The sequence below is a fragment of the Sinohyriopsis cumingii genome, chromosome 13 (genome assembly GCF_028554795.1).
Source record: "Sinohyriopsis cumingii isolate HCF-2022 chromosome 13, ASM2855479v2, whole genome shotgun sequence".
NCBI lineage: Eukaryota > Metazoa > Mollusca > Bivalvia > Unionida > Unionidae > Sinohyriopsis > Sinohyriopsis cumingii.
The window spans coordinates 64,923,318-64,946,626 of NC_142973.1; the positions used below are offsets into that span (position 1 = coordinate 64,923,318).

The 23,309-nt window shown below is 33.8% G+C and overlaps 1 protein-coding gene across 1 annotated transcript; it reads left to right on the forward strand.

Annotated features, from left to right (window-relative positions):
• Positions 1–16,036: 16,036 nt before the first annotated feature.
• LOC149785738 (uncharacterized) lies at positions 16,037–20,548 on the forward strand. The gene is made up of 2 exons (XM_089979925.1): positions 16,037–16,076; positions 19,699–20,548. The coding sequence occupies exons 1-2, from the start codon at positions 16,037–16,039 to the stop codon at positions 20,316–20,318; spliced, it is 660 nt and encodes a 219-aa protein (XP_089836051.1). The 3' UTR covers positions 20,319–20,548.
• The last annotated feature ends 2,761 nt before the right edge of the window (positions 20,549–23,309 follow it).

Below are 23,309 nucleotides of genomic sequence, written 5' to 3' on the forward strand. Positions count from 1 at the left end.
TCCCAGACTCCAGAAGTATATTCTAAGGTTGGACTTATGAATAGTGTATATAATTTAGCTGAAGTCAACAATTAGTCTGCATTTAGACGGTAGTGTTTTATCTCCTTTCTTATACATCGGTATGTCATACGCTAGCTTGCACTGTGTTAGGAACACGCTGGCTGGGAGTGATTTATTTAAATGTATTTGCAATGGAACATACATTTCTTCAACTATACTTGTACAAGTTTATTACTTATTGGATTGGTTCCAGCGGTTTTGTTTAGGTCAAGACTAGTTACTACATCTATAATTTCTTGTTTATATATAATGATGGCAGAAATAAAAGTTTCATTTCTAACTTCAAAATGCGGTAACTGTTTATCATAATTTTTTAAACGTGTAACATATCAAACTTCCGAGTTCAACAGGTCGCACTTCTCCTGATCACTTGTTGCAAATTTAGATGATCATTTCGTACGTTTCAGTGGAGGTAATAGGTTCCATGTCTTTGTAGAATGTACTTGTTATCTCATTATTTTCCAGTAAGGTCGAGGATTTGATCCGATGGCAGGGGTTGAACCTGCATCCTTTCGGTCGCAGGTCTGAGACGCTAACCACTGAGCCAATGTTGCTCCTCTTAAGATTAATATACCCATATGATATTTTCCAGTATCATACGTAACTATATGATACGTTTAATAACACCCAGTAACTCAGCAAATGCCGGCATGACGACATATGAATTGAAGGTGTAATGACGAATGCAATTTAAAGTCAATTATGTAACCTATTTTTATGCTTTTTATTGAATATCATTTCTGTCATGTGATACACATAACATAATCTTACATTTAAGTTTATTTAAAATGAAATTTATGAAATTCGTTAAATAGTTTCAATCTTTTGCGACTCTCGTGAAAAGATCCTTCATTGCTGTTCATGTAATTTTACATGTCATTATATTTCTTTATTGATTTGCACTTTGGTTACAAAAGAGACAACTTTTGCAATTTAAAACTTATTTCATCTATACTACACTAGTATAGCTCATGAAATGAAGGCAGTTTACTTGGCCTCTAATTCATCTATAGGGAATGATACCTGCGGGAGACTGCTCTATCTGACCAGTGTGTAACTATGGAAACGGTAATTTAGTGACCTCTTCTCCAGCCTCGAGCTTTAGGTTAAGACTGAAATTCGCTGTCTTATGTAATGTTCTGTATCTGTAGTTTAAAGCTGGGAGAATTATACAAAGAGAATAGCAAGTAAACCCTTCTGTAAATGGAGCAAACTCGCACTTTTACACTGTAAAACTAATTTATCTTACAATCATTTATGAATAATTAAAAATTACTGAGTAGTAACTAAGAATATATAAATTCTTTAGATGGAGACCCAAATTTCATTTTTTAAATTATCGTATTTTTTATGTTTACTTTCCAGATACATTTTTAAAAAAATTCTCAAGAAAATATGAAATCTGACAAAAGATAACGAAAGTCTTATTATTTTGATTTTTTGTAAAGAGCAAAGAAAGAAAACTATTAATGACATAAGCTTTCATCATGACATATACACACTAGCCTCCACAGAAGTACCTTTATGACAGTACGGTTAAAATAGAAATAAATATGCATATACAGTTGTAAACTTTCCCGATTTATGACTAAACATTTATACTGTGATAGGGTATTCTTAGTAAGTAAAATGTGTATTATACAATGAATGAATAGGAGGTATTCGATGAATGGACTGCACGCATTTCAGGTGCAGTGGCTACTCAAGATTATTTACTGATGCACAAACTAGTTATAGTTGTCATACTGGTTGTCATTCCAGGGATACTGACAGTCAGTGATTTCCACCTTGTAAAATCTTTCCTCTAGGGCGGACAATAATAATAGTTTCTGAAGCTGATTTTATTAGCAATGGTTTGCAAAATAACAACAAATATCCTTGTGTTTTATCAACTCATTATGGTTCCGCTGCTTTGGTAGAACAAAAAGGAATGTTCTTTATTGTTTTATGAATTTTATGCCCTGTGACAATGGCCAACATTTTGTAGGTCACGATCACTTTGGCATAAACTTATTTTATGCATGGCAGTTGGAAACTACGAAAATCTTCTTAGAGGCGAGCTGTATAATCGGCAGTTACATTGTTATTCTGAAAGAGTTCTGATAACTAAATAAATAAGTAAATAAATAAAAACACCATCTTTTATCATTAAAAGTTGCCAAGTGTTGTTTATACATTGTACGTGGCGTAATTCGTAAGTTTACTCGGCATATTTTCAACTCGGTAACGCCTGGTAACGGTCATACTTTTACCTAAATATGTGGGTCCTTTGAGAGCATCGTAAATGTATGGAGGAAAAGAAATAATTGTATTTTATGCTCATCTCAAAAGATTTGTTTGTATTTCTGCGAAATAGTCATGCCTAACCAGATAATAGCACAGACCCCCCCCCCCCCATTGTAACTACAAAGCCTTGAGCAAGTGCGAAGTTACCAGTTAATTTTATTGTTTGTTTCTATTTTTCAAGTTGTCTTCGTGTGTGCGCGCGTAAATTGAAAGCTTGTTATTACCAGTCAATATCGTCAATCATATTTGCTCCATTATTCCATGCAGATAAGAAAGGAACTAATTTTGTGTTGAATTTGTGCCCCCCCCCCCCCATCCCACCCCGCCCCGGCACGGTACAATAAACAAACACTTGATTGAAAATAAAATAAAAGAAACTAACCTTGCATTGTTATAATGTATTCCTTCTTTTTTCATCATGCGAAATTTACAGAACAAAATATATCAACGAACTCCGTAAATGTAGCGGATGCCGGCATGCGTATGCATCCTCACTGTGTGTGTATCGCTAATGTCAGATAAAAAAAATATCGCAAAAGAGACGAAAATATCACCAGATTGCTTGAAGGCGCCTGCCATTCACGCATGATAAGTTTCAAGGTGCAAACGGACCAAGATTATATTGTATCCAGGTTAACTATACGACGATATCTCGCAAATAAAAAAAAAAAATCATTATTTTAAAGAACATACAATGTGAGTGCAAATGATAATCTTTCGCAGGTATGAGTTACGAAAGTATCATGGGGGGGGGGGGCACCAGACAGATGACCCCCACCACATAAAAAATAAAGTGTTTTCATGTACTCTTGTATACCCCAAGATGTGTGTGCTTGTTTAAAGTTTAAAAAAGGAATTTTGATCAAACTTTTAGTTTATAATTAGTCCTAGTGTTTTCTAAAGGGTAGTAGTCTGAAACATGGGTCTTATTCCCATTTTCAGATTTCATATCCTTGATTTTTAGTGATCTTTGTCAAGAATTTTCTATGTTCCGTGTATGCTATGTGTATCAATGCTATGGTGTGTGTATGCTATATAGTCTGTGTGTAGGGACAGCAATATTATGTCAAATTTGTCTCTGTTGTCTCAATATATATTTTTCTATGGACTTTTCAAATTTATTTGTTTGTCCTGGTATAAATTTAGTTGCTTTTGAATTAATTTGCAATTTAGAATTCCGGCGAGATGAACGGTATACTACCATTTGAAATTAAAATAAAACCTTTTGTTTTATGTGATTGACTATGGTGTGGTGTTTCTCACATTAAAGTCTATTTTCAAAATGAGGTAGGCTGTATTCGAGTCAGGGTCCGCACTTTCTTTCTTTATTTATTTGTGTTTCTCCCGATTCGAGTTAGGCCTCCTCTCTAGTATTTAATTTATAATGTAAAAGAAGTAAATATCCAACCCAAAACCCCTTAGGAAGCTTTATACATTTACTGGTTTGGTTTTAGCATGAAAAACATAAGTGACATCTACAAAAATAATAAACTGGTAAAAAGACTAGAAACAACAAGGACCTTTAGAAGTATAAAGGAACTTTTATGTAAATATAGGGAAAATGAGGAACTTTGGGGAATTGAAACTAAGGAAACATATAATTGGATAAGGGAAAATTTAACCTCTAAAATTAAAAATAAAGTAGAGGAGGAAATATCTCGGTTAATTGGGACAGACCTTAGAGGTACTGGACCAACATCGGCTCTCCAAAAATACAAAGCTTGATATTCAAATATCTACACGACATATGCATACATGTAAATTATCTCATGTGCAAATGTGCGAACTTCACAAAATATCATGCGATGGCACAGTGCGAGTTTAGGAAACAAGACAGGATACAATTAATTATGGAGATATCCAAGAAATAAAAATACAGAAGAAACCAAGTTTTATATCAAGACGGCAACTTTAACAAAACTTTAATAGGAAAAATAACAGATAACATAACTAAAACCATGATGGCGTGTGACCAAGTCATAAAGATAAAAAAAATGAATAGGCAAATTTTTTTGTAATCCTTTCAAATTAATTAGAAAAAAGAACTTCTAGGAAGATTTGTGAATGGGAGGGACGGGGCTGCAAAGGGTGAAAAGAAGGGGAGGGAGATGGGGCAATGGATAATCTCCCCTTAAAGGGGACCATCACAAAGTGAACCCTTGCCCTCATACCCCCACCCCGGATTGGAATCTGCTGTAGCCGCCACCCTTTTAGATTCTTATAAATTTTCCTAAACAGCTTCAGTTTCTTTTTATTATCCATTACAATTAAAATTAAATAATTAAATAGACTTTAATTATATTACGTAAACTATCACAAATCCTAATTATCGGGACAGAGAAACTATATGGGAAAAGAACGAGATAATGACGTCATGGGGCTATGAAAGAGTCGGGAAAAACACCTCATATAGGAAACTTTACATACATACACGAAAACAAAGGATCTAATAAGTCTCTCTTCTAATTCTATTTGCTCAAAATGTGCAGCTGTCGCACTGCACGGTAAATCCCCACTGTGTGTGTGTATGTGTGTGTGTGTGTGTGTGTGTGGGAAGAACAACCATTTTTAGAGATTTTGGCAGAAATCCAATAAATAATTTGAGACGGCCTAACTCTAGGTGGGAGAAATACAAGCAAATAAAAAAGTGTATGGACTCCAACTCGAGTACAGCGGATTTCAATTTACAAATCCAATATGTGAATAATGACACAATATATTTGCACACAGAACACATTAAGTTTTTTTTTTCTTAATTAAATTATAATACACCGTTACTTAGCCAAAATTCAAAAATATATTAAATAAATAAAAATAAACCTTTTCTTGATCCGATTATAAGGTCCTAAGATTACTGGGGAGATTTGGGAAAAAATAAAGGCTATCCCAACATGGAAGCAAAATATAGCATACACAAACTATAGCATATATATATATAGCACACACGGGATATAGGCGACCTCTAGCCAAGGTCAACCAAGAGTATAGGGAAGGGATTTCAAGTCAGGTGATGGAAAGATGGAAACCTATTCGGAAAAACAACCCTATAGATAAAACTAGGTTTTAAAAGAAATACCCCGTTAAAAAGGAGAATTAAATTTTTTTGACCTAAATTCTTTTGCATAATATAAAACATACAACACATGGGGGGGGGATAAATACACATAAAACACTATAATTTTTTGGAAAAGTGGGGTGGGGGGTCTGTCTGGTGCCGGCCCCCCCCCCCCCAGTACTTCGTCTTGTGGGGATAAATGTACGTCATTTCCTGCTGGCGTCCTCTATAGGTGGAAAATCGTATCTAAGTAACAGTGATGTATACTTTTATTTCGAGAAATTAAATTATTTTTTCTGTACACTTTATAGGTTTTTTTTGGTTCTTTTTGTTCAAGTATAACTACTTTTAATCATGTCATGCAAATCTGATGTATAAAGAAAAATGTTGGTGCATGGCCGGTAACTTTTATACGTCATGGCAACGGAAAATAAATTCCGCGCATGCGCATTTTGTGTGGGAGCACCAAAAAAAAACCCATACAAAAACAAGCAATTTACTAAAACAAGCCATTACGTGAGAACTTGGCCTGAAAAGAGCAAATATAGGTACTATAAAATATTGCTAGTCTCGGATTTGACAAGCCTTAGTTTTTTATGCTGATGAAACATTTTTCAGTAGAATTTTTTTTCCTACAGTTTAAATGCCTAATTTTACTGTTTATAATCATACATGTTCAAATGTACTGGTCACATATAACAATATCGTCGAAATATTAACTGATACCATGCTGGATTTATATAGAATGTCTAAATAATCATAAAACTAAAGGTGTAATTGATTATAACCAATATATATTTTTTGCAATAACAAGATAATGAGATCCGAACATTGACCAAACAGTACTTAGAGAAATTCAATATCGATTAGTTCATCCTCAACCTCCAACTGATATACTTTATTGCAAGGGGTAAATGGTACCGTATTGAAAGACGTGTTAGGATAAAAGATACCGTTGTTAAAGAATATCCTGACCGACTGAGATCTTAACATCGTACATCATAGCTGCAAACAGTGCAAGCCAATATACATATTTGCATTATGCTCACGCAAGAAATATTGTATCAACCAAATGGGTTTCTTGACCGAGCGATGTCAAGCCCTTGCGCGAATCCCGCTACGAGTCATAGGTTTCCCCGATTCAAAGGAATCCTGTACAACTACTTCTGCAAACTGGAAAGTCCAACGCGTCCAATCTATCAGTAATGTTACTCTAATTAATACATGACCACAAATCCCAACTTCCCAATTGTATGTCAATGTCACAACTGCAAAGCTTCTCTTCGTTAACTTTCCGTAACTTACCGCCAGTATTTCACGCCGTGAAACTATACAACTCAACAACCTAATAAAGGGAACCGTTTTTACTACGCCACCTTAGGCCTTTTAAATCATGATTTTTAGCTTCATTTCGCCTGTAACTTTGTAACATATTTACCACCACAGCAACAATAAATGGCGCCCGCCGACGGCGGAACAGTCCTTTTCTGTTGATTCCATTGTATAATTTACCAATCTCCAGTCATAAATACTGCACCTGGAGTCACACGATCAATTCACGCAATTAGATTTGAATAGGGACTACTGAGTGACAGGGATACTCATGCGGCTCTTACCTGAATTCACCAAAAGTAAACCATGTCATCTTGAAACTCACTTACACTTCACTCCGTAACGTTTGCCCCTAGTAATTGGCTAATTATTTTGGTCTAAAGACTATAATCCCAGCACCGACTTCCCATATTCAAGCAAGTATATAAGGAATCCTTAAAATGGAGAGCGGTAAACAAATGCGCATACTCCAAAATATATTACAATATTATACATACCTTGGAATTTTATTAACTATTTTTGTTTACATATTTTCATTGTACTCGTGGATGGGTAATGTGATTTTGCGTTCTGCCTTGCTTATAAAATGTATTGTCTTTGGTCAACAAAAGTTGATTTAGAGAGGATAAGAAAAGAAGTTTTGTTAAACGATGATGGAATTAAATAAACACTGGGGACAATATCGTACGTTGCACATAAATCGCAGAGATTAATTGAGATTTTGCTTAACGGTCAATCAGTCCGCACTCGAAGTAGGGAAATAAGCGAATAGTGCAAAAGCCGACCATTGTCTGATAATCGACGTACATCTGCCACAGCCATATATTGTAAAAATCCCATTACTACAGGTAAAAAAGAATTAACTACAACTGCTTCTTTGGGGCGTCATGTGTGACCAGTGTATATTAGTACTGTGTTAGAAAAATATTGCGACAAACCAAAGTAAAGAAAACAGTCACTTTTATCAATCAGTCCATATCGTTTTACAAATTATACTGAATAACTGACTTCAGTAGAACTCAGAAGAATGTATTCCTGTAAGCACATCACGATTGCGGTGTTTGTACATTTATATAAAGTGGGATCATATTACAAGCAAAGTATACATTTAAAAATTAACACTACAAATGAGACAACGCTTAAGTACATACGGATTATAATCGTGAGATGGCAAAGAATGGTTCATATGTTGAGAGGTAACCAATACACCAACAAAATAAGAGTTTGTAAGAACATCTTATTTCCTTCTTAGATATACTTAGCCATAATGCAAATTGTTTCCTAATATGAAACATGTAAACATATTCCGACCATGCTGGAAACAAAAATAGTAAATTTAATTTAGTTCAGCGTAAATTGTAAGTTAGTTCTTTCCTTTTGGCATGGTGTCTGAATAAAAAAGTATATTTCTCAAATTTGCTAACCACTACACTGTCATTATGTAATTAGATACCTAATTGATGTACCATGGTTGTATACATATATCTATAAATATATATAGTTTTGTGGACATGTACGGTTGAATAATACCATCCCGTGTTTGTGTAGGGAAATGCGTACATCACAATCGCACTCGTAAATTTGAATCAATACCATCTCATGAATGGTTAGGGGCCGTCCATTTAGTATGTACGTATGGGGGGGGGGTAACCCAAATGCATAGGCTTGAGCATGGAGGTATACTGATAATATATGTACGCATTTAAGGGGGGGGGGGCGCTGAAACCTCGAAAATAAGTTGTATAATACGTAACCTGTTCGACTTGGTTCAGTAGGCTTTTGCATTTTAGCGGACATAAGACAAACTTGTCCCACCCAGTCACACTATCCTGACACCAGGCCGACTAATCCGAACACTAACCTCTTAATGATCGGCACCAAAAGAGGCAGCTGCTAGTACCATTTTTATGTCTTTAGTATGATTCGGCCGGGGTTTGAATACGCGACCCCTCGCATCCGAGGCGGACGCTCTATAGACACATTGCACCATCGGAGAAGTCGCTTAGTAAAGAATGTACGATACTGGTTCCTGTTTTTCATGACAACTCGACCTGGAGACCTACCTGATGGAAAATGAAGGCGCATTATAAGGTTATAATATACGAGTCCATAAATACATAAATATTTTTAAATTATAATTTTCGAGCAATTAGTGTCTCTTAGCATTTAACAAAGTCTGCTTGCAGTAGCGTACTAAGGGGAGGGGGGTTACAACATACTTCGATGCTAATACTACTGATTTCAAGCATAAAATTAAAGCTAAACAACAGCATATAACATGTTTACATATATTATTAAGTACGTCTTCATTTGTCTTTCCGTGCGCCAAATACCTTCCAACACAAAGATTTTCCATATAGGTAAATTAGTTGTACCAATCTTAAACAACCATATATTTCGACATATATAGTATCAATGTATAGGTTCCTCATCAGTTTAAATCGATCTGTGCCAAAAAAAGTCGAGAAAATTAATAATAAAAAAGTTGGTATTTATGACTCATTATTGCTTGCGACTTTACCGATCTTCATATCCTTGATATGTGCATCTACCCTTCCCGTTTTGCGATAGTAGCACATACTTGGATGCTAATACTATAGATTTGAAGCATATAATTTAAGATGTACAACATTAAATAATATGTGTATGTATCTTATTAAGTACGGTTTCATATGTCTGTTTGTGCACCCGATGCCTTCCTATCCGAACGGTTTCCATATAGGTGAATAATTTATACCAATAGTAAACAAACACAGCTTTTGACAAATTTCATATTAATATATAGGTTCTCATCTGCCTAAATCGATTTGTGCCAATAGACGTGTGTGAAAATACAAAATAAAAAAGTTCCACTTTTTACGGAATATCGGGTGCGACTTTACCGATCTTCATATGCTTGCTACTTTAATACACCCTTCCCGTTTTGTGATTGTAGCACATACTTCGATGCTAATATTAGAGATCTGAAGTATAGAATTAAAACTATACAATATTATAAAATGTGTGTATATATCTTAATAAGCACGTCTTTATTTGTCTGTCCGTGCGCCTAGATCCGACCTATACGAAAGTTTTTCATATGGGCGAATAAGTCATAACAATCGCAAAAACAACGGTTTTGACACATTTGATATCAGATGACAAATTTGATTTTAATTGATATGTTTCTAATCATACTAAATCGATCTGTGCCAATAGACATGTGTGAAAATGCAAAATAGAAGGTTTTGTTCTTTTTACTGAATATCGGGTGCGACTTTACCGATCTGCATATCCTTGCTACGTGAATCTACCATTGCCGTTTTGCGATCGTACTACATATTTCGATGCTATTGCTATATATCTAAAGCATATAATTAAAGCCGTACAACTGTAAATAGTATGTGTATGTATCTTATTAAGTATATCTTCCTTTGTCTGTCATTTCGCCTAATGTCTTCCTATACGATCGTTTTCCATACAGGTGAATAACTCATAACAATAGTAAATAAACCCCGATTTTGACAAATTTGATATAAATTGATAGGTTTCGCATCAGTCTAAATCGATCTGTGATAGTAGAAATGTAAGAAAATGCAATATGAAAGTTTTGGTATATTTGATTCTGTATCGCTTGTGAATTTAACAATCTTCATAACCTTGATACGTGCATCTTCCATTGCCGTTTGTCTCGGTATCACACACTTCAATGTTTATAGTATAAATCTGAAGCATACAAGGAGAGCTATACAACAGTATATAATATGTGTATGAATCTTATTAAATACATCTTGATGTGTCTGTATGTCCGCCCAATGTCTTCCACAGCGAGCGTTTTCCATATTGTGTATTGTTCCACTTCCTATTTTTACACAACCTAATTTTGACCTAGTTTAATAAACACCCATTTCTACAGAGGACACATCTATCGCAGCCTCGACATTTTTTTACACTTATCAGCATTGAGTCACTCGGACAAAAAGATTTGTCAAAAGTCATATCATTATTATTAATGAAGTGAAACAAGGACACATACGATGAAAAAAATAATACATTTCTCCAATTCACTTTTTTCCAACCAGGAAGTCCTCTTAAAATCTTTACCAACTATTCTGACAAGGCAAATACAATTCGTTCCATACCAATCATCCAGTCTGCTACTCAACATGTGTTAGCTATGTGACTCACAGCTGATAACTGCATCTCCATCACCTTTTTAGAATTGTGTTTTGTGTTTTACGTGAATATGTCATTACTGATTTTCTGAGGTGGTTCTTGGGTATTTTACTTTGGAGTAATGAATATGAAACACACGTTTATGGTATATTTCATAAATAAATCAGAATCCTCTACATTACTGCTAATTTAAATAAAATTACGTGTATTACTATTAGGATGTTTCTCTCAAAAATAGGCAATTTTACTTTAATAGTAAATTTTCAAACGTCCATTAAACTAATCTTGATATTTAACTTATTTTGACAAATTAATTCTTTCTAAATGTCTTCTGTCTCCTATTATTTGCACTATTAGAGAAATAAGTTATGAAGTATGCAAAACAGTTTTGTACCTTAAACAGTACATGTACATTAAAGAATTGGGGTTCTGCATATTCACAATGCCATTTAATTATTGCAAGGATGTTGTACACTAAATCCAGTATTCTTTTATTATAAGTAAACAATTGTATTATTATACCATCATGATTTTCCCCCAATTTTATTCTTTCAGCTTTTCCAACAAAATATCTGTTCCAAAACAAATTTTTTGATAAATATAGGAACAAATTCTGAGTAAACACCATTTTTCTTTTGTTGTCGTTGTTAATGGTAGACTGAGAGAAGAAAATGCAGCAGCATATAATATGAACTTAAGTGAAGTTATGAACTTACTAAGCCTGGATTTAAATAAATGGTATCACTTGTATTTCTAATGACAGCCACAATCCTCTTAGTTTGGGCTCAAGACCAGCAATAGTGAATAGAGGTATTTCGAAAGACATATAACAGCTCACTCATTATAATGTTACTAATTAGCATTATTGAAAACTTCTTAGATATCAAAATAAATAGTATATATGTATGGTGCTTGTTGGCGACATTGGCAGATTATTCACTCCACATCCTGGTTCCCGGGCAGTTTTGATCTCTCACAATAATAATCACGGGCATAGTGGCTCGTTACAAAGAAAATCAACAGATTTGGGTTCTAACCTGTAACACTATTAACATATTATATTGTTACAGGTTAGAACCCCATCCCTTGATTTTCTTTGTAACGACCCCCTGTCATCATGGGCAGTAAATTTGAAACATACTACTTCCGGGTCAATCTATTTTTAAGGTGCAATATATACTAGTACATAATGGGAGGTAACTCAAGTTGTGCTATTCAATTCAATTCATTAATGAAAAAATGGAAATAAATAGGTAAAAAGGCAATTATTTATTTTGCAGATGAATATTTATCGAATATTTAACATTCAGCAGCATAAATATGCATTTATTTTATTGATATTTGTGGCAAGAGTGCAGAAAAGGACGACGTGCTTCGTGGGCAGATGGAAATCTGCCCACGAACTTTTATCTGCCCACGAAACCGTCTGAGGACGACAAAACTGCCCACGACCCACCTTAAATAATAGTATATATATATATATATATATATATATATATATATATATATATATATATATATATATATATACATATATAGACATATATATATAGACACATATATATAGACACATATATATAGACATATATATAGACATCTATATACACACACATATATATAGAGATATATATATAGACATATATATAGACATATATATATATACATATATATATATATACGATTATATATATACAGACATATATATAGACATATATATATATACATATATACATATATATATAGACATATATATATACATATGTATACAATTATATATATAGACATATATATAGACATATAGATATAGACATAGATATATAGACATATATAGATATATACATATATATACAGACATATAGATATAGACATATAGATAGACATATATAGACATAGACATATAGATATAGACATATATAGATATAGACCTATTGATATATAGACACATAGATAGAGACACATAGATATAGACACATATATATAGACACAGATATAGACACATAGATATAGACACATATATAGACACATGGATATAGACACATATATATAGGCACAGATATAGACACATATATATAGACACATATATAGACACATAGAGACACATAGAGATAGACACATATATAGACACATAGATAGACACATAGATATAGACACATAGATATAGACACATATATAGAGACACACATATATAGACACATAGATATAGACACATATAGAGAGACACACATATATAGACACATAGATATAGACACATATAGAGAGACACATATATAGACACATAGATATAGACACATATAGAGAGACACACATATATAGACACATATATATAGATACATATAGAGAGACACACATATATAGACACATAGATATAGACACATATAGAGAGACACACATATATAGACACATAGATATAGACACATATAGAGAGACACAGATATATAGACACATAGATATAGACACATATAGAGAGACACACATATATAGACACATAGATATAGACACATATAGAGAAACACACATATATAGACACACATATAGACACACACATATAGACACACATATATATAGACACACATATAGACACACACGTATATAGACACACACATATATAGACACACATATAGGCACACACATATATAGACATACATATAGACACACACATATATAGACACACATATAGACACACACATATATAGACACACATATAGACACACACATATATAGACACACACATATATAGACACACACATAGACACATATAGACACACACATATATAGACACACACATATATAGACACACATATAGACGCACACAGATATAGACACACACATATATAGACACACATATAGATGCACACAGATATAGACACACACATATATAGGCGCACACAGATATAGACGCACACAGATATAGACACATATATATAGGCGCACACAGATATAGACACACACATATAGACACACATATATAGGCGCACACAGATATAGACACACACATATAGACACACATATATATAGGCGCACACAGATATAGACACACACATATACACACACATACATATATAGGCGCACACAGATATAGACACACACATATACACACACATACATATATAGGCACACATATATAGACACACACATATACACACACATATATAGGCACACATATATAGACACACATATACACACACATATATAGGCACACATATATAGACACACACATATACACCCACATATATAGGCACACATATATAGACACACACATATACACACATATATATAGGCACACATATATAGACACACACATATACACACACATATATAGGCACACATATATAGACACACACATATACACACACATATATAGGCACACATATATAGACACACACATATACACACACATATATAGGCACACATATATAGACACACACATATACACACAAATATATAGGCACAAATATATATACACACACATATATAGGCACACATATATAGACACACATATATATAGACACACATATATATAAACAGATATATATATATATATATATATATATATATATATATATATATATATATATATATATATATATATATATATATATATATATATATATATATATACATATATATACATATATATATACATATATACATATATATATATACACGTATATATACATATATATATATATATATATATATATATATATATATATATATATATATATATATATATATATATATATATATATATATATATATATATATATATATATATATATATATATATATATATATATAGTGGATATTAATGTTTTAGGCACGAGGTTATGGTTTGTGGTAATCACAACACAGATTGTATTGATTTCAGGTCCATGTTATTACAGTGATCACGACATTCTGAATGTTTGTCCCAAATCCTATTTCTACGGAATGGAGGAACAGGTCTCAAATACTGTCTCATCACTTGCTGAATGTCAACAAAAATGCTCCATCTTCCAGAACAACGACTACGAATGCTGGTCTCTAACCTTTAAACCATCATCCGGCACGTGCATCTTATATTGCTACTCTAGTCCTTTCCTTTTAAGTGAAATTTTACCTGAAACAGGAATATTTGGAGTTGGATTTGCACAGACATGTCTAAATACATCATTTCAACACAAAACCTGTTTCTCAGGTATGTATATATGACCGTCTGTTTATTGTCTGTTTGTTTCATGAATCTTGATTCATTAATCGAGTTTCCAAATTTAAGCCCAAACATTTAATAAATGTGAATATTTGTGGGTTTTTGTTGTTGTTGTTGAGATAATAAGAAAAATTGAAGACCACAATTTCCACAGAAAATTAAACCAGTTGGCCGAAATGCAAGTTAAAATTATCCTAGTCAACATTTGCAATCAAAGAAGTGTCACGCTCTGATTTCCTTTGAACCAGAAACTAGGAACGGACATAAAAACTTGAAATTGAATCAGCCTCCCTATCTCGCGCTTACATACACATACACACACACACACACAAGGAATGTAGGTCAAGGTGTACTCTCGACAGCTAATGAAATATTAGGGACGTAATTCAAAATGTAGTCTCGACAGTGCCATAACATTATTTGTTGTAAAATTCAAATTGTACTTTTAAAAGAATTAATTTTTGCGAATAATAAATCCCACTTTATGTATTTTCCTTTTATTTGAAGAAAATATGAGGTTTAATGTGAGATGCTTTTATTATCACAGAAGACACTGTTTTACTTTGTGTAATATAGACTCAAATATCCTCAAATTTTACGAGATTAACGTATCGCAGAAGTTTTGATAAATACTGAAAACACTGTTAAATTGGTAATGATATAATATGTATATTATTAGGTTCTAGTACCATTTATGGAGTTCTGCATTCAATATATATATATATATATATATATATATATATATATATATATATATATATATATATATATATATATATATATATATATATATATATATATATATATATATATATATATATATATATGTGTGTGTGTGTGTGTGTGTGTGTGTGAATAACCGATCTAATTATGTAACTCTTTGGGCATTTTACTAATAAATAGTACCGTTCATTACATATATAAAACAATATGCTCTGGCAGTCGAAGAGATGCAAACAATGAATGCAATTCCCAATGAAAATGTTGGAACACAGCCAAGTAATTGCTGTCCATCTACATGTGTTTGCACATTGTTGATATGGCATCACGCAAGTCCAAGTTTCCTCTGACCCTTGCCACCCCATTTTTGATATTTGGACATTTATGTTTGGGTGTAGGGTCACGTCGGATTAGCATCACGCTTGAGTTTCAATACAAGGTAAATGGATGTCTGGACTCTGATATGACTATCAGGAATTCAGGTTTTGCACCATTTTGATCTAACCTAAACTTCAGCTGAATTAAACGTCTTGCTCTTGTATATGTTGTCTGGTAGTGGTGAAAGTGATAATGGTATCTGTTGTCTGGGAGTGGTGAATGTGATAGCGATATTTGTTGTCTTGGAGTGGTGAATATGATAATGACATCTCTTGTCAGGGAGTGGTGATTGTGAGAATGGTATCTGTTGTCTGGGAGTGCTGAATGTGATAATGGTATTTGTTGTCTAGGAGTGGTGAATATAATAATGGTATATGTTGTCTGGGAGTGGTGAATATGTTTTTTGTTGTCTGGGAGTGGTGAATATGATAATGGCATCTGTTATCTGGGAGTGGTGAATATGATAATGAGATCTGTTGTCAGGGAGTGGTGATTGTGAGAATGGTATCTGTTGTCTGGGAGTGGTGAATGTGATAATGGTATTTGTTGTCTAGGAGTGGTGAATATAATAATGGTATATGTTGTCTGGGAGTGGTGAATATGTTTTTTGTTGTCTGGGAGTGGTGAATATGATAATGGTATATGTTGTCTGGGAGTGGTGAATATGATAATGAGATCTGTTGTCAGGGAGTGGTGATTTTGATAATGGTATCTGTTGTCTGGGAGTGGTGAATGTGATAATGTCATCTATTGTCTGGGAGTGGTGAATGTGGTAATGGTATCTGTTGTCTGGGAGTGGTGAATATGATAATGGTATGTGTTATCTGGGAATGGTGAATACACTGGTCAACAGTGAAATCATTACTGACTTGAAAAGGCCCTAATCTGTAGTATTTTGGTGTGCCGAATACGAATATAACCGTGAAAAATTTGTATTGGCTCTCGTTTTGAAGATATTCATATACCTCATTTTCTATGTTTCACTGTGTAAATTTCTCCAGTAGGACTGCAGCAACGTCCGGAATAATGATGTAACATTGCATAATACCATCATGCTCACATCATCCACAGTTGATTGCATCATTTTCTGATGCAATGCAATACTAATGCCATGCGGCTGCTGAAGTAAGTTGACGTCAGCAGTGTACTATACATGTGTAGGCCTATTATACTAATGCCAGGCGGCTGCTGAAGCTGACGTAAGCAGTGTACTATATAAAGCCCAATCAGATAGGTTCAGCATTTAAAATATTTTAGACGTTGTGCGAGACAGTTCAAGCTACTGTTACATAAAACTTATTATTTTATCCATTTACGTACAATAAAGAACAGTAATGCCTCGAAAGTGTGTTAATACCGCGGACAATTTTTGCTATATTTGTGGGGAAGTGACATTTGCCAACCAGAAGAAAAGTATCAATTCTCAAGTGAAGAAGGCATATCATCTTTACTTCGGATGCAAGGTTGGTGACCAAGACAAGCCTTGGGCTCCGCATATATGCTGTGCTACATGTACAACACAGCTTTCACAGTGGTTGAATTGCAAAAGGTCATCAATGCCGTTTGCAGTCCTAATGGTGTGGAGAGAGCCAAGCAACCACCTAAATGACTGTTACTTCTGCTTGGTTCCTCCTCTTTCCGGCGGAATAACGAAGCGAAAGAAGTCGAGAATAGTCTACCCAAACATTCCGTCTGCATTGAGACCAGTTCCACATGGTGAGGGACTTCCTATTCCAGAACCTCCAGCAGAATATTCTCTTGATTCATCTGACGAAGACAAAGGTGAGTTGACCTGTTCTTCTCCTGGTCCATCAGCATGCAGTGATCCAGATTTTCACTGTGGTGCATCATCAACCCCACACAGAATAAAACAGGAAGAACTAAATGACCTGATTCGTGATTTGGACTTATCAAAGAACAAGGCAGAATTGCTAGGATCAAGACTCCAACAATGGAATCTTCTAGAAGAAGATGTCACAATTACTGCATATCGAAAGCGCCACCAGCAATTGGAGCCTTTCTTCAGAAAGGAAAGTAATCTGATATTCTGTTCCGATATTGAGGGCCTCATGAATGCTTTAAAAATCACTCATGACCCACAAGAATGGAGACTATTTGTGGACTCTTCGAAACTGAGTCTCAAGGCTGTGCTTTTGCACAATGGAAACATTCTTCCATCTATTCCAGTAGCGTATGCTGTCCACATGAAAGAGACATACGATAACTTAAGGCAGCTACTGAATTCCATTGAGTATAACAAGTACAGCTGGCACCTCTGTGGTGATTTGAAGGTAGTTGCCCTTTTAATGGGACTGCAGCAAGGATATACAAAATACATGTGTTTCTTATGCGAGTGGGATAGCCGAGCAAGGGAAATGCACTACATGAGGAAGGAATGGACTCACAGGCAGAATGTAGCCATTGGAGAGAAGAATATCCAACACCCAGCTCTGGTTGAGGCTCAGAAAATCTTGCTACCACCCCTTCACATCAAACTAGGTTTGATGAAGAACTTCGTGAAAGCCATTGACCGGACTTTGCCAGCATTCCGATACCTGCATGAAAAATTCCCTCGACTCAGCGAAGCAAAGATTAAAGAGGGAGTTTTTGTGGGTCCTCAGATTCGAGAGCTTTTCAAAGATGACCGGTTCAACAACTTGCTGGAAGGTGACGCGAAACAAGCATGGAATGCTTTTCGCCTAGTTTCTACAAACTTCCTCGGAAATGTTAGGGCAGAAAACTATAAGGAACTAGTAGAAGACATGTTGATGAAGTATAAGAAACTTGGCTGCAATATGTCTCTAAAGATTCACTTCCTTCATTCCCATTTGGATTTCTTTCCTAGCAACTGTGGTATTGTTAGTGATGAACACGGCGAACGTTTTCATCAAGATATCGCAAGAATGGAACAAAGATACCAGGGAAAATGGTCCACTACAATGCTGGCTGACTACTGCTGGACACTCCTCAGAGATGCTCCCGAACAGCTGTACAAGAGACAGGCGAAGAAATCTAAGATGTAGTCAATGACTTGATTTTTTATAGGTAGGCTATTACAGTTGACCTTTTACTATTGGAATGCATTTCGTTATGTAAACATTAATTTCTTGCAGATTACAAAAAAACTAGAGCCAATTTTGCAATTTGACTGTCATATTCGTGTTCAGCACATAAAAATTGATAAGAATTGACTAATTTTATTTCAGTAACATGACTTTTGTAAAAATTTGTTGTCCAGTGATATGATAATGGTATATCTTGTCTGGGAGTGGTGAATATGATAATGGCATCTTTTGTCTGGGACTGGTGAATGTGATAATGCCATCTGTTGTCTGGAAGTGGTGAATGTGATAATGGTATATCTTGTCTGGGAGTGGTGAATGTGATAATGCTATCTTTTGTCTGGGAGTAGTGAATGTGATGATGGTATCTTTTGTCTGAGAGTGGTGATTGTGATAATATTATCTCTTGTCTGTGAGTGGTGAATGTGATCATATTAAAGCTATCGATTTTTCTTGAGCAGTAATACTGGATAACAGAACTTTAGCTACAACAACCAGCACCACTGCCACTTCGGAGACATTGACGACCACGACAAAGTCAACCACAAACTTCCCAACTTCAGCCAACATCCCCACTACTTTGGCGACAGTGACGACAACTGAGCCGACTACAACATTCCCGACGTCAGCAACGGTCGAGGTTCCGACGATGACATCGTCACCCACGACAGAAATTACCTCAGGTTCATCGTCCGCAACGAATGAGCTTATTTCAGATTCTACTGCGACTGAGGTTGTTTTTCTTTCTACCACAAACAATCCTACCTCATCGGGTGTAACTAAATCTCGACCGAAACCTTTATATCTATATCCGTGCCCGGTTACTCGTTGCTTAAAAAATAGCAGTAATGAAACCCTGGCAGAGTCTATTCAGCGCTTGACGCAGGAGCTGACAATCAGTCCGAATACCACTTTCGCTGCGCGTAGGAAAAAAGCGTGTGCCGAAGATAACCGTTCAAGCGCAGCCGCAGTAGGTATTGTAGGGATTATTATTTTGTCTCTTATTGGATTTATAGTGGTCATACCCGACGTAATGGGCTTTGCTATTCATTTAAAAAGCTGTTTGTCTAGAAAAGAATGAAATAGTTGCGTTATTTTAAGGGTGCGGGTAACTGTTAAATACAAAGAAACAAGTGAACTTTCAAATAATGTCACAACATTCCAATTCAAAATGATATTTAGATTCAATACAAGTCTTTTAGACACCTATCATTCCTCGGTTGATTAAGAAATTAATACATTCATACCAAAAGGTATTAACTGTCACGTTGTAAGAGTAAACATACCCGCCAATTATTTAAATATTCAGGCATTTTAGCAATTTTGCAGATATACAAATCAACTAGCATTTTTACCGCATTTTCTCGTCCTTTAATAATTTGTTAAATTCGTAGCTCCTTGCTTGATTCCAACTTTCTATTTTCAATAAATCGTAAATGTTAGATTGTGGAACAAGTTAACACAAATTAGCCTTCAACATGTTTACTTCTTTCCTTAGCTTCTTGCTGTGCTTCTGTGGTAAAATGGTTACACTAAGACGTTTATCACCTGCATGTACATTGTAAAATGAACTGTGATGTATATAGTGATAGGTTGCATTTAGAGTTAAATATTTTGTGACTTAGCTGAAGTTTAATTGTTTTAGTCAGTTGGTATTTGTGGATTTTTCCGGTAAAAATTGGCAGCCTTTTTAAAATAGCCTTTATGGTCAGTATTTTATCGTAGTATAATAATGTTTCCTGCGCATTGTCAGAAACGGATGCTGAATGAAATATTTAATAAAAGCTGATCTGAGAATCAAACGAGGGCACGTTAACATCCCACTGCGACAGTGGTAATACATGGCATGGCTTTATTCTAAATTAATATTTGATGAATGGTTTTGATGTTTTAGCTCATGCATTGTCTGTCATAATTTAACGCTATATCTGAAAGTCGCCGGTCGCCTTAAAGAGTATTGTCAAGACGAACATAAATGGCAAAAAGAGACATTAATTTATTATTTTTAGTTTTCAGAAACTGTTTGAATGTGTGTAGAGAGATCGGTTGTAGTATAATATTTGTAAATAAGGAGTTACTCGAAAAGTTGAAATCTCGTGCATTCTCATGCCACTTATATATATATATATATATATATATATATATATATATATATATATATATATATATATATATATATATATATATATATATATATGGAATGAGAAGGTTTCATTTTGCTTTTGTTGATTTTAAGAAATTATTTGAATGTGTATGGCATAAACGTTTCAATACGGAGTTACCTGCAAGTTGTTTAATGTTTTCCAGTACTTATATAGTAGAGTGAAGTGACTAGTATAGGCTTTTATGTGTGGCAGACATTTTTCAACACAGAGTTACCAGCAACTTATTTAATGTTTTGCGGTTTTTATATATTAGAGTGAAGTCCTGTGTATTATGTTTAATATTGTACAATGATTTTTTAAAAAATTCATTGAAGGCTCTAGATAAGGTGAGGTACTATTTCTCATGTTTCCACCTTGTTCAAAGAAGATTTGGTAATCTTTCTTTACAAATCGGGCGATAGTGATACTTTATTAAACGATTATCTATGATTTTACCTTTATCTTTGATGATCGTACGATTTTCTAGAGTTTGTCGATAGATCGCAAAATTAGATGAAGACGCTATATACTTATTGTGATAAATGGGACATACAAAAGTAAACGTCGCAATAACTAAGAGGGGGCGAGTAGCTAAAAGTAGTTTTACCTGTATGATTGTCAAAGAATTGAGATAATAAAACAATTAAATAGTTTTAATTTACTTCAAACAATTTATATTTCTCTAGGTTTTTTAATTTTAAATTCCATTATTTTGATTACCCATTGTTTAGTCAGAACTATGTAGCCAGAATTGGCAGAACATCTTCATGTCTTGCTAGGTAAAAAAAATGATTGTACGTTTTTAATTAAAAATAATATGATCAGAAAATGTGGGTTTGCGAAATGCGTGTGCTGTATATGTTCATAATTATTAAAGATGAAATCATTTGTCCTAGTTCTCGTGAGAATATGTTGTGTAGATGTTGAAAGCGTTCATCTATTTTTGATCACCTTGTAAACGCTTTATGTATATGGTATGTCAGTGTTAAATAATCAGATAAATTAATTTACTGAAACTTTATAAAAGGAGAACCTGGCAGTTCATTTAATTGTAATGACAAATATTCAATAAGAAAATGATTTCACATGTTGAAGATTGGCATGTCATCAATTTGATATGAAATGTCTTCTGTAATTGTAACAGAATAAACAGATCTGAAAATTTTGCAAAATTGTTAACATTGTTGAAAGATGTCTTTGACGGTTTACATGTCAGGTGTATCAACTACTACGTCAATGAGTATAATAAAAAATTATCGCCGATACGTAACCATGCTTAAATGTATTAATGTGTTTGCTTTAATGCTATGATTGTATACAAATTGGTTAAATATTTTTTATGAAGCGTTTAATTCCAGGAAAAACGAAGTGAATAATCCATCAACCACATATCATCTAAACGTTTAATTAAATTTATTTAATTCAATATTATCTTATTTAGATGGTTTGTCTTTATAAGTATGACTAACATTTTGGGTCGAAATAATTTCAGTTGTACAACACTATAAGGATGTTGATGCTTTTTTTTGAATAAACATTTGTTTTGATTCGAATTATTTGATAATATAATTAATACATCACAAACATACAAGGATATATATATATATATATATATATATATATATATATATATATATATATATATATATATATATATATATATATATATATGTATATATATGTATATACATACATACATGCATACACGACACCCACCTCATACATACATACATACAGACATACATACACGACACTGACCTCATATATACATACATGCATACACATACACACACATACACACACACACACACACACACACATATATATATATATATATATATATATATATATATATATATATATATATATATATATATATATATATCTATATAGATATGTGTATATATATATGTGTGTATGTGTGTGTG